This window comes from Ostrea edulis, chromosome 6 (assembly GCF_947568905.1).
Source record: "Ostrea edulis chromosome 6, xbOstEdul1.1, whole genome shotgun sequence".
Taxonomy (NCBI): domain Eukaryota; kingdom Metazoa; phylum Mollusca; class Bivalvia; order Ostreida; family Ostreidae; genus Ostrea; species Ostrea edulis.
In genome coordinates this window covers 67399528-67412841 of record NC_079169.1, presented here as the reverse complement: position 1 = coordinate 67412841, position 13314 = coordinate 67399528, and the positions used below count along the sequence as shown (strand labels likewise).

The 13314-nt window shown below is 36.6% G+C and overlaps 1 protein-coding gene across 4 annotated transcripts; it reads right to left on the bottom strand.

Moving 5' to 3' along the window:
- Window positions 1-1215: 1215 nt before the first annotated feature.
- LOC125646487 (uncharacterized) lies at window positions 1216-13132 on the bottom strand. 4 transcript variants are annotated; one of them, XM_048872813.2, is made up of 10 exons: window positions 12980-13132; window positions 12742-12867; window positions 8251-8451; window positions 7809-8132; window positions 7284-7454; window positions 6501-6560; window positions 5991-6188; window positions 4073-4182; window positions 3422-3587; window positions 1216-2554 (listed from the first exon to the last, which is right to left on the bottom strand). In XM_048872813.2, exons 1-10 carry the CDS (start codon window positions 13083-13085, stop codon window positions 2418-2420), a joined length of 1599 nt encoding a protein of 532 aa, XP_048728770.2. In that variant the 5' UTR covers window positions 13086-13132; the 3' UTR covers window positions 1216-2417. The 4 variants fall into 4 exon arrangements, with proteins under 4 accessions (XP_048728770.2, XP_048728771.2, XP_048728772.2 ...); XM_048872814.2 differs by having other exon boundaries at window positions 6099-6188; XM_048872815.2 differs by having other exon boundaries at window positions 7392-7454; window positions 12980-13116.
- Window positions 13133-13314: the final 182 nt, after the last annotated feature.

Sequence of the window (13314 nt, the reverse complement as noted above, 5' to 3'; positions counted from 1 at the left end):
GCTCAAAGGCCGTAAGCGCCGATCATAGACATAAATTTTGCAGCCCTTCACCGGCAATGTTGACGTATTCATATCAGTGGAAAATTCTCGAGAGGGACGTTAAACAATATACAAACAACCAAATTGTATACAACATATAAAAGCCCTAACTTAAATAGTTCAAGAGATATTTTCAAAGATTTTTTTCCTATATATCAGCAGGTAGGAATTTGATACCCTCTTGTGGCCCCACCCTGCCCGTGGGGCCATGCTTTTAACAAACTTAATATTCCCTATGTCAGGAAGCTGCCCTGTAAATGGCAACTTTTCTGGCCCAGTGGTTCTTGAGAGGAGTTTTAAAGATTTTTGCTATATACGCATGTAAAAATTTGATCCTCTATTGTGGCCCCAACCTACCTCTGGGGGTCATGATTTTAATCTACTTGAAACTGCACTATGTCAGGAAGCTTTCATTATAAATTTAAGCTTTACTGGCCCATGGTTATTGAGAAGAGGATTTTTACATGACCCCAGTGGCGGATTTAAGGGGGGAGCAGCCCCTCCCCCCCCCTAAAATTTTCAAATTTAAGGTATATCGTGGTATCTTGTTTAGAAAAATGTACTATACGATAAAAGAAGCAATATTTTCTCCCACTCCTGGTGAAATAAATGACAAAATCTTTTGATTTCTTGAATCACTTTATTGGGAGAACTTAATTTTTTTTCCAAAAACCCTTAAACTTCATTTTACTAATTTCACCATATTAAAATTGATAAAAAATAGTACAAATGACTTAAATAGGAGACATATTCAAGCCCTATAAAATATGTAAAACTCATGAGTCCTGGACCCACTGGGGGCCTCAAGACGGCCCCCAGTCCCCCTGCCTCATAGAGTGGCGCCCCCTGTAACTGCAATTCCTGGATCCGCCCCTGGACCCTATCCTATTTTGGGGATTTGTGTAATTATCTCCCCTTTGAAGGGGACATGTCCCTTTATTTGAACACTTTTGAATCCCCTTCACCCAAGGATGATTGTTGCCAAGGTTGGTTGAAATTGATTCAGCTGTTCTGGAGAAGTCTAAAATGTGAAAAGTTCACGGACAGACCGTGGCGGAAGAAGAGACAGACAACGGGTGATCAGAATAGCTCACTTGAACTTTCAGCTCAGGTGAGATAAAATTGCACTGTTGATGTTTATTACTCGATATTTATCAAAATTATTGAAGCAAGAAATTCATATAAATCATTTATTGAAATCAGTAGTAAATAGATGTACATGTAATAAAACTCTCTCTCTCAATTAAGCAGCATGTTTTGTTACATAAAGAAACTCTTGCCTGTCAGTTCTTATGTTTGTGAGCACGATGGTGTGTTGAACGTTATGTACAAGATATATCACACTTGCATGCACACAGCTTGTATAAAGATCCTACTGGATTCAAGGTTAATTGTAAAGGTCAAGGTCAATAGAGGAGGTTTCCTTTATTCCTTAGATACAAGAGTTTGGGTGAATCTTAGTTTCTAATGGATGTTAACCTTCTTCACTACGAACAAAGGATGTTGGGTTGTGTTCCAAGTAAGTAATTTGAATTATATTTTAAATATATTGAACAATCATTATATATTGCGGTCAAAGCTTGCGTCGCGACGAACTCGCTCCAGTGATTACATATTTGAGTAACGTCATAAATTTGTTCTTCATCAGCTGAAAAAATTATGGCGATTACCCATTGTTCTTCTGAAAAAAATGTCGCCTTCGCTGTGGTATCATCGACAACCCCGTAGATAAAATAAATAAATTGTTTGGAGAGTACCACAAACGGTTTTTAAAATTCAGACAAGCTTTCTAATACCTTTATACGTTTTGTTGTTGTTGATAATTGCTTAGTTTGAAAGAAAGGAAAAAAACACATCCCAGCAATTATGACGTCACAATACACTAATAAATCCCTTAAACATTTACCCTGTTCATTAATTTCATATTCGATAATATTAATTACAGGAATTGTAATCAAACAAATGTTCCCTTTTCATGCGTGTAAATACTATTGTCATTGATACTGAATGCAGGAGAAGGCTTATATAGTATAGGCTCTACCTGCTTTCTAATCCTATTGGATATGGGGCTCACGGCGGGTGTGACCGGTCGACAGGGGATGCTTACTCCTCCCAGGCACCTGACCCCACCTCTGGTGTAATGTGTCCATAACTATTTTGTATTGCTTGAAGGAGTTATGAGATTGATCACTGTTTGTTATCTTCACCTTTCATTATGTTATACGTACATGTTCATAGATTGAAATGTTCTTTGTTCAAGTACTGCTGAGAAGAAATATACATGAAGTAATATATAATCAATATAAATACAATGTCATTCCAGACACTCATACGCACAAATTTCCTTATTCATTCTTCACAAGCTACACTAAAATCTTCTACCATTTATATCTAGTGACAAGCCATTGCGCACGAGCGATGGCGTCATTACTGTAATCTCCGCCTGTTGTCCCTACATCAAGGTTTGCCCACGACCTGACATTATCAACCCCAAAGTTGTAAGCGGCCACGCCTCCTGAAAGTACAGAAAAGGGTCATATGAATCACAGGTACCGAAATCATTAAACGAATAGTAATTGTAAATTAAATATTCTACATGTTTAAGGGAAAATATTTGCTTGATATGACATAAAAGATATTAATTGTTTATACTGAGTCTACATGTAGAAAAATGTGATCTAATAAAGTGATGAAACAACAATTTAATGAATTATGGTACGATTTTCAAGTCCATAGCGGAAGTAATTACGTTAATTAAAATCGGAGAAGGAAGAAATTAAGTTTATAAATATGGAGAAGGAAGTAATCCTATAGATATCGTATGCAGGGGTATATAAGTGCGTAGCCAGACCCTTAATCATGTGTATGTACAACAAAAACAGGTGGTTTGCGTTGCTTTAAGCGAAGCCCCGATAGGGGTTCTGAAGCTGGTGAATTCTGACAATTTTACAGTACACAGTCAAATTTCACCATTTCTGGGTCTTGAAAAGGAGACCAAAGCAATATTTTTTTCCTAAATGAAAAGAACGCAAGTCACACTTATATGAAACAATGCCATATTTGGACATCCAACGAATATTGTATCCAACTGCTCGGTATGCATCTTCGATTATAGGGAACTTTCTTACTGTTGATAATTACTTTAGGGAACTTTCTTACTTACTTTAGGGAACTTTCTTACTTTTGATAATTACTCTAGGGAACATTCTTACTGTTGATATTACTCTAAGGAACTTTCTTACTTTTGATAATTACTCTAGGGAACTTTCTTACTTTTGATAATTATTCTAGGGAACATTCTTACTGTTGATATTACTCTAGGGAACTTTTGTATTTAGGGGACTTTATATTTTCTTACTATGTATTTTCATGACATATATACCTTGGATGTGTTGTTGTGGTAGCCATGTTGGAAACTTGGCCTTGACAGCCTGGATATAGGGCACAAGGACATATCTAGACATCATTCGGATGTGGTCACAGCTGTCAAATCTGTATTTGGTACAAGATAATCCGTACCGACACACAGGGCACATTTGAACATCGCACTAGAAAAAAAAAATCCGTTGACATTTTAGATATGCACATTACCTTTATCCGAGTATCTAGTTCTTCATGGAAATCTTACGTACACAGTGTGTTGATTTGTAAGTGATGCAAAGGACAGACGAAAGTTAGAAATTATTGATTAAACTGGTATGTGAAATAAACAACCAGACTTAAAATTCAAACTTTATTGCTATCATTTCATACCTACAATTCACGATCCACATTACACACCCACATTCCGTGATCCACATTACACACCCACATTCCGTGATCCACATTACATACCCACATTCCGTGATCCACATTACATATCCACATTCTGTGATCCACATTACATACCCACATTCCGTGATCCACATTACATACCCACATTCTGTGATCCACATTACATACCCACATTCCATGATCCACATTACTTGCTCACTTGTCATCATCTTTTACCACACAGAATACATTGCAGTTTGTAATTATACATGTATCTAACCTGCATCATGCCATAGGCGTGGTGGTGGTCTCCCCATCCGTCTGGCGTCAGGGAGTATCCAAAGTTTGATTCTCGGCTGGCAACACCAGCTATAACAGCTGGATGTAGACCTACAATATCAAAAGCAGTCATTGAATATAAACAGGCTGACAACACGATCTCAACAACTACAACCGCTGGATGTAGACCTACAACAAAACAGAATTCTCCTAGTTCAAGGATTGATTGAATATTGTTTAACGTCCCTCTCGCGAATATTTCACTTATATGGAGACGTCACCACTGCCGGTGAAGGGCTGCAAAATTTAGGCCTATGCTCGGCACTTATGGCCTTTGAGCAGGGAGGGATCTTTATCGTGCCACACCTGCTGTGACGCGGGACCTCGTAGTTCAAGGAAGAAGAGAAAAATATAGTAAAACAGATGCAACAAGTAAATTTAGAAGCTTTGAAAAGGTATTGCATTGGAATGTTAAATAGGCATGAATTGGTTTGAGAAGAAAAAATCTCTCGCTGTGACCTTCAATTCGACTTTTAGATATATCGATGACGTTTTGTCTATTAACAATGATAGCTTTCATTCATATGTCGATTTGATATATCCCTGTGAGTTCGAAATAAAGGACACCACAGAGTCGTCCACTTCTGCTTCATACTTAGATATTTTATTGAAAGTAGACATTAACGGCAAACTGACAACTCAACTGTATGACAAACGGGATGATTTCAGCTTCTCCATCGTCAACTTCCCACATTTATGTAGCAATATTCCATTATCACCTGCATATGGTGTTTATATATCTCAACTGATTCGATATGCAAGAGCTTGTTCTGGGTATAGTCAGTTTTTAAATCGAGGTAAGCTACTGACAAACAAGTTGATGGTACAGGGATTTCAACAGTCTCGATTGAAGTCAGCATTTCGCAAATTCTATGGTCGTTATAACGATCTAGTTCGTCAATACAACCTCGCATTGGGTCAAATGCTGTCTGACGTGTTTCATACCGATTGTTAAGCTGTTCTTGGCACACTGATTTGACTGCGGATAACTCCGTTTACCTGATCAGGATATGGGGCTCACGACGGGTGTGACCGGTCAACAGGGGATGCTTACTCCTCCTAGGCACCTGATCCCACCTCTGGTGTGTCCAGGGGTCCGTGTTTGCCCAACTATCTATTTTGTATTGCTTGTAGGAGTTATGAGATTGATCACTGTTCGTTATCTTCACCTTGAAAGGTTAGTGCAAAAGGGATGACTTTGAACTGAATTTCATTCATAAAAGAATATATCCTGGACAAACACTTTGAAAATGAATTTTTCAATCTTTCTCAAACTCCATCCAAGTGAAAATGAATTTTTCAATCTTTCTCAAACTCCATCCAAGTAGATAATGCATGTTGATATTAATAACCATCACACTGCATATAAGTTGGTTTGATGTATACCGTTTAACGTCCCGCTCAAGAATTTTTCACTTATATGGAGACGTCACCATTCCATATTGGGAAAAGGGTTGTGTTAAATGGGGTTTTACCTTAATCTTCAAAATGGAAATCTTCTACATTTCTCAACCCAATCATACCATTAGTGAATACTATACTCATTAATTTCTAGTAACTCGTGTTAAAACGTACTAATTGTGGTTTCCACCAGACGTCAATGATGAATACCGCTCTTCATGTGGGAAGTTTGCTGGTACGCTTGGCATTTAATTTATGACCTTGAACATCAATGCCAGCCCTCTAAGTTCCATTCCGCTAGTTTTAATCTATATTTTAAATCTTCGGGAAATATACATTCTTTTCGATGAACATCAATGTGACAGCCTGACGGACAGATAGACCCAAAATGATACAGTGCCTCCCAATTTTGTTATGAGAAGATGATGATACAAATATGATACACATATGATACACACTTATAGTGAATTCAGTATTGTGGTTTTTTCTGTCCTTTCTTTCTTTTTCCATTCTTTTTTCTATCTGTGTCAAAGATCTGTAAGCCATGGAGTAAAACAAAAACGTACAAACTTCATTTCCAACTTGCACAAAACAGCTGTGAAATTCATTTGCAAGACTAAAATGATAGTCCACGTCCCTCCGAGATTCCTGTACTCCTACAAAATTAAGTACCAGTTTCATATTCAAATTTCACTTGTACGGGTTTCAGTAATACATCAGAACTAAACAGATATGTACAATCAAGCATACAATTATTTTTAGGGTGTAATACAACAAAATGTATTATTGTGAGGATGTACATGTAATACAAGAAGATTTATTATAGTCAGGGTGTAACACAAGAATTATCATTGGCAGTGTGTAATACAATAAGATTTATTATTATCAGGGTGTAATTACTACAAGATTTATTATTATCAGGGTGTGATACAAGATTTATTATTATCAGGGTGTAATACAACAGATACCTCCTGATTTTCTTCCGGTCGGACGTAAAAGCATAAAATCTCCATAGCAATTGACGCCTCCTTCAAAGTAGATAATTTAATATGTATTCATTTAATTACAAAAGAATAACATCACTGCAGATGTTTTTACTTTAATCCAAGCCTTACAATACATAGTCAAAACCATAATGATTCGATAAATAAATTCTTCACTGATATGAATAAACATTTCCTGCCTGGTATGTTGATAGTTTGGTTGTGATATTGTGCGTATACTCGTTATAAGCAGACATGGATTTAAAGGTCACGATTTGAGCTGAAAATTTTCATATTTCATTTTTCCATTATTAATGTTTAGAATATATTTCTAATGGTCAGCAAAAAAAAAAAAAATATGAATGTCAGTTGTCGAGGTAGATGGGAGATACAGAGCTCACAATTTTTTGCTATGTAAACAAGGTTTGTGCCATGTTTTTGTTTACATATGTTAGATATACTGGTACAGGATTTTTCAAATTACAAGTTAATTCTGAACACAATTAAACAGTTTCTAGTGTTTGTCACATCTCATTTTGTTTTAAACATGATATTTTCTATCAAGCAACCTATATGGAAACAAAAACATGGCACGAGCTTTGTTTACATAACAAAGAATTGTGAGTACTCTATCTCACTTGTAACTCAACAACTGATATTGAATATTTGGTTGACCATTAGAATTACTTTAGTTAAGTATTGTAAACAATAAAAATGGGAAAATAAGAAATGAAATTTTTCAGCTCAAAACGTGCCCCTTTAACTTACCTATCAGAGTTGGTGAAGACATTGGTAATTTTTTTACTTTTGCTTTTTGGTTGGGAATACAACACTGTCTCTCAGAGTAGCCATTGCATTGACCCTTATGATACGTGCCTTTGCAGGGGAGATAAGTCGGTCCGCATAGGCCACCTTTCTCCAAACAAGGTCCATCTTTATCTAAAATCAAAATTTTCCAGGTGACATGAAATTTGAATATTATTCTTTCAATTTCTCAATTTTACAGATATATCTAAGTAGAAATGCAGTCTCGATAATTTTTATTGGCATTGAAAGTCGTGTCGTACGTGGCAAAATTACAATAATGTAAGTTCATAATTATACGCAAATTCGAAGAACATGTACTCTTCTCTTTCTCCTTTTTGGTATTACATGAAAATTAGGAAGGATTGCGTATTTTGGCGATTTGAATTTTTGAACTTTTACAGAAAGGGAAATTTCTAAATCAAGTTCATATGACATTGCACATAAATTATCATTCTCCTGTTACACAATCCGCAATATAGGTATCACCTGTAGTAACATTGTAGTGTTCCCACTTCCGGATCGCATTATACAGCGTGTAACCGGGACATGATGTACCTCTGACGTCACGATGACCATACAAACTGTACGATGTTTTGATCGCATTCCTGTGAACACCACACGTCAGAAGGTTTTGTGATGCACTCAAAGCGATGGACCCTGGCATTGTGTCATTGAAATCTCCAATGAAAGCTACAGCCAAGGACACATAATCATAGCGGTACGTATGTGACCCTACACGGTCCCAGCCACGCCCTTCGTACACTTGACCATCGCCGCCGATCAAAAAGCTATACGCGATATCATTCCAACCTGCAAGTGTAGAAAATAGTTGATGATGTTTGCACTATTTCAAAAACGTCATGAATATGGTAAGAACTGATAAGTATCGATTAAGCCATTGTAAATTATTCTATAATTGTGACTCTACCTCTGTCCTTCATATGAAACCTTTGAATGATTCTCATCGAGGAGGAACACGACTCTGTGTTGTCACAATGCTCCATTTCCGTGTGATGAATGAAGAACATGTTCACAGGTAACGCCAATTTCTCAATGGCTTTTGGAATAGCCGCTCCCCATGTGTCACGTGACAAAATTGGAAGGCCAGGACAATCACCAGTGTCTTGAACTGAATTTCAAGTAGAATATTTTTACAGTGAAAAATAAATGGTAAAATTCTGTAACATCATAAAGTTAAGGACTGCTAAACGGTTTTACTCCAAAATATAAATGAAGTGAATATTAAACATTAATATTCTATGAATGTCTCATGTTTGGGATCAGCCATACAGCACTAAACCAGTATTCAATCTTATTACGACACACAGGCCCTGCGAAAGTCTGGGTACCCTTTGATATGTGAAATAGAGAAAGTTTCGTTATTCCTATGACAGGGTACAATATATCGGTGGTTGAAAAGATGATGCAATTATGTTAAAAAGTGCTAATGGAGAAGATCATCAATTTCGTCAGCTGTGAATGTTGATTTCCACTCCAGATCAAACGGGAGATGAATATTACAGTCTACACCCTGATACCGTCATAGCAGCAGAAAAATGGTTTTAGTCACGAATCACCACATCACTGCAATTCAATGCTTAATTATATAAAAGAAGGAAGAGCGACCTGACTGCAGACAGCAACTCAAAAGTCACAGAACTCGGAACCAGAAATCAATTGGACTAAAACCATCAGCGTGTCAACTACGAATATGTTTCTACTACCATAACAAAACATGTAAAGAAGTTATAGTCTTTGAAACACCTGTCCACTCGTACATAACAGAAAGTGATAAACCGAAAAAGAGTGGAGTTAACATGGTTAAAAAAACTTCTTTTTTTTAATTTTTTTTTTAAAGAGTATGACCTTCAATTGAATGAAAAATTACAGTCATTGGACAAGAGTTCCAAGACTGAAATCCTCGCTAGAACTCCTCAAACAGCAGCAGTAGTGGCAAGACTGAAACCTATGAAAGCTGTACTTCAAATGGGAAATGAAATGTACAATACCCTGACATCCCTATAGGCGCAGAAAAAATTGTTAGAACTCAGAATCAACCATGTATTACCACAGCACTGCAATCTAATGCACAATATAGAAAAGAAGGAAACAACACACCAGAACTTGACTTAGGAAGCAGAAATCACTTGGACGAAAAACGTCAACGCGGCGACTACGGATATGTTATACTACCAAAACAAAACATCTAATTTTTAAAGAAGTTGTAGTTTTTGAAACACCTGTCCATCCAACTTGCAGAGGAAGATCGCGTATTTGGGTTGGTTGAATATTGTTTAACGTCCCGTTTCAGAATTTTTCACTCATATGGAGACGTCACCATTGCTAATGAAGGGCTGAAAAATGTAAGCCTATGTCCAGCGTTTACGACCTTTAAGCATGTAGGCGTCTTTAGCGTGCCACACCTGCTGTGACACGTGACCTCGGTTTTTGCAGTCTCACCTGAAGGACCGCCTCTTTCGACAAGCAAGGGGTACTGATGACCTATTCTAACCCGGATCCCTACGCATATTTTGATTGGAGGAAATTTTAATCTACTTGGATAGCCATGGAAAAATATAACTTTTATACCAGGAACACAGCTTGTGGACAACCATTTACATGGTACTGGTATTCTTCACAACCATGGACTGACCAACACAATTTGTTTTCATTGCAGACATGTCATCTAACGTTGAGCAATCGGATACAACACCTCGGGAAGCTTATACGTCGTTAATAGTTAAGCTGGAGAAAATTTAAAGTATAGCAGCACTCAATACCATTTGGAAAAGTAAAATGTAAAGGAGATGCTGAAATATGTTAGACGAAAGAGCTTACGAACAAGGAGGAAAGAAGCAAGGCTCAGGACTGAATGAATGAAGATATTAATGCCACAGGGTACTGTTATTATGTATTTCGAAGTATTTTCATTGTGCATATAGCAAATCTTCAGCTTAAAGCAACACAAGCCGAAACTGACAGTATTTTTTCAACTATCCAATTATGCATCAATTAACATCTATCGGTATAACTAATATAATCCCCAAGATCTGAAGATAAATTCAGCTAAATAAACAAGGGAATATTGTTTGAGAGAACACCTACAATGAGCGTTTGTATAATCCGCCATTGCGTCGTATACACGAACATGGGAACGATGATTGTCGAACATAATCGGGTTGCTGAGACCGAGGTCATATACAAAGATGGAAACTGACGTGAGTAACTACACGTTTCGTTTGTTTTAAAATATTACATCGTTTCATGAATGACAAGAAGTACTATAAGTGTAAGAAAGTGATAATTACGCAAATGTGCCACTCAGATCAAATTTTGATAGTTCATTTTCTATAAAATTTGCGTGTTAAATTGTTTACAAATCTGAAGCGTGCTCGGAGCCTCTCCTTCACTTTTTCCGAACTGGTGACCTCCGAGGTCGATGCACATTGGAGATTACGAGCAGGAATTACTGATAGGATGACAATGATTCTTGAATCGGCATTTTCTGCTGATTTGACAGGTTTATTGCTTCAGATTCACTTTGATTCTATAACGTTATATATATTTAATCATAAATATGTTAAATATTTGTTCTTTTATTTTTCAATTGATTTACCGTCAGTTACAGCTTGTATTGCTTTGATATAAGTTTGACGGTAAATATTATATACCTAAGGTCCCATATTACGAAACCATAATTAATGTCCATTCCCTCTTTCGGTTTCCTAAATCTTATGTCAAAAATGCTCTCAAGTAGAGATTCAAAATACTTTGATACTCCTTAGTTTCGGAATCATTAATTCTAAAAGAGGTAGTATGAAATAAGTTCATTTTCCTATTGTTAAATACAGTACTATGTGAATGTATCTACATTCACAAGAGTTCTGTTTTGGTTATACAAATGCATTCAATTAAGGTCAAATACATAATCAACTGACAAAATCCAATGTCTCTGCAACAAAATGAAGTGCAATGATTTTGCGCGATGTCTTAAATCTTATGTCAAAAATGCTCTCAAGTAGAGATTCAAAATACTTTGATACTCCTTAGTTTCGGAATCATTAATTCTAAAAGAGGTAGTATGAAATAAGTTCATTTTCCTATTGTTAAATACAGTACTATGTGAATGTATTTACATTCACAAGAGTTCTGTTTTGGTTATACAAATGCATTCAATTAAGGTCAAATACATAATCAACTGACAAAATCCAATGTCTCTGCAACAAAATGAAGTGCAATGATTTTGCGCGATGTCTTAAATGTTGTGGGATCTGAAAAGTAGGAGACATATTATTATGCTTTTAATGACATACCATTAACACCACACTGTACCAGCACTTGCCTCGGATGATGAGGTTGACTTGGGTGAACTAAAACTAGTATGGCTGAGACTACTTTCATATTATAGGCATATTCCAAGACTTCCAACAATCACAACTTTGAACTGTTAGCTGAAAGTTTCATTGAAATTAAATGTTCGTCGTTCGAAATAAAATAGTACGTTCATAGGGGTGATTATTTCATGTTCTTTATAGTAGATCATGTATTCTATTCTTAGAAGAACTAATTTGGTGGATATACGGAAATATAGACCCGTACTAATATTAGTGATTTTGCGGAACCAGGTTGGGATTATAAAACGCACACACAAAGAACTCAACACTCACTGTAGCACCTTATATCATCTGTCCAGAGCCACTGTCGTGACCAATCCATGAGCAGTAAGAAATATCTGTCCTGGGCTTTCCTTATCGCTTAAAACTTGAAGTTATCTCATTGTTCACCAATCAGTTAAGCAAGAAAATACTGCCTTCTAAATTCAGTAAGGTAGTATCGAAACTAGCATAAGGGAATTGACAAATGACAGAAAAGCAAACTGGTTTAAACCTTTTCATTCCTATGTCTTTGTCTTGTGTTTACAACCATACTGTAAGACATAGATTAGAGTATGTCAAACTTCATGAGGCCCCTGTCTTTAGAATCTACAACAGATTGGAAGAGAGCGAACATATATATCGCAATCCCTCAGTTGAAAAACCTGAGAAGAATATGGAAAAGCTAGAATCATGCCAGATAAGACCCCCGGACCCCAAATGCACATTGCTAGGCCTCCATATGACATCAAACACATCCGGGATAGTACATGTACGTCTTGCTCACTGGCACTACCACTGCAATGGACCTTAAAGATTCGCTCCCTACTACAGTCTGAGTCCGCTATTATATAAATGTACATATTCACAAAACTATGGTTACCAGTACATGGCAGAATAGTCTGCAAGATGACGGTGGTCACCCGATAATAGCTAGTCTCAGCGATAGAATGATTTTTTAAAATAAAGTTTAGAAATATAAACTGTGTAAATCCCATTGGCAGCAATACTTGCCATTTTGAGATACAATAAATCTAGTAACATACCTTGAGTTTTTGGAGAGCAGCATTTTAGTCCAGCGACCCCGTCACAGTTGGAAGAGATATAAGAACCGTGACACTGTCCTGTTGCATTCTGACATTTACCGCCAACACTACGGCATGAAACCTGATCTGTGAGAACATATAAACATTGATTGAGGAACTTTAAAAGATATATAAAAGTCTCAGTCGGCTTGCATAAATTTAAACGTCACACGCTTGTGTATACTGAACAAGAAGTTACCTTTAATGTAGAATTCCTTCACAAGGTTCATTAATTCGTAACCCAAGATGTTCTGAGCCAATACTGACAAGAGAAAAACATAGCTTAAACTTGCGATGGCAGGCATTTTGTCAGCTGTCCATCACGTGAGGAAGAATATCGGTGAAAAAACCCGCATTTTTACTTCCTGTTTTCCTAATTATAATGCATGCTTCATTCTAAAAATATAAACATGTACATACCTGATTATTTTGAATCACTAGAGGATGTGAATAAAGCGATGCATTTAAAATTAAACTAACAGTAAGGCATTTTCCAGGGACTGATTCAGGATTTTCCCCAAAATTTTCTTTTTC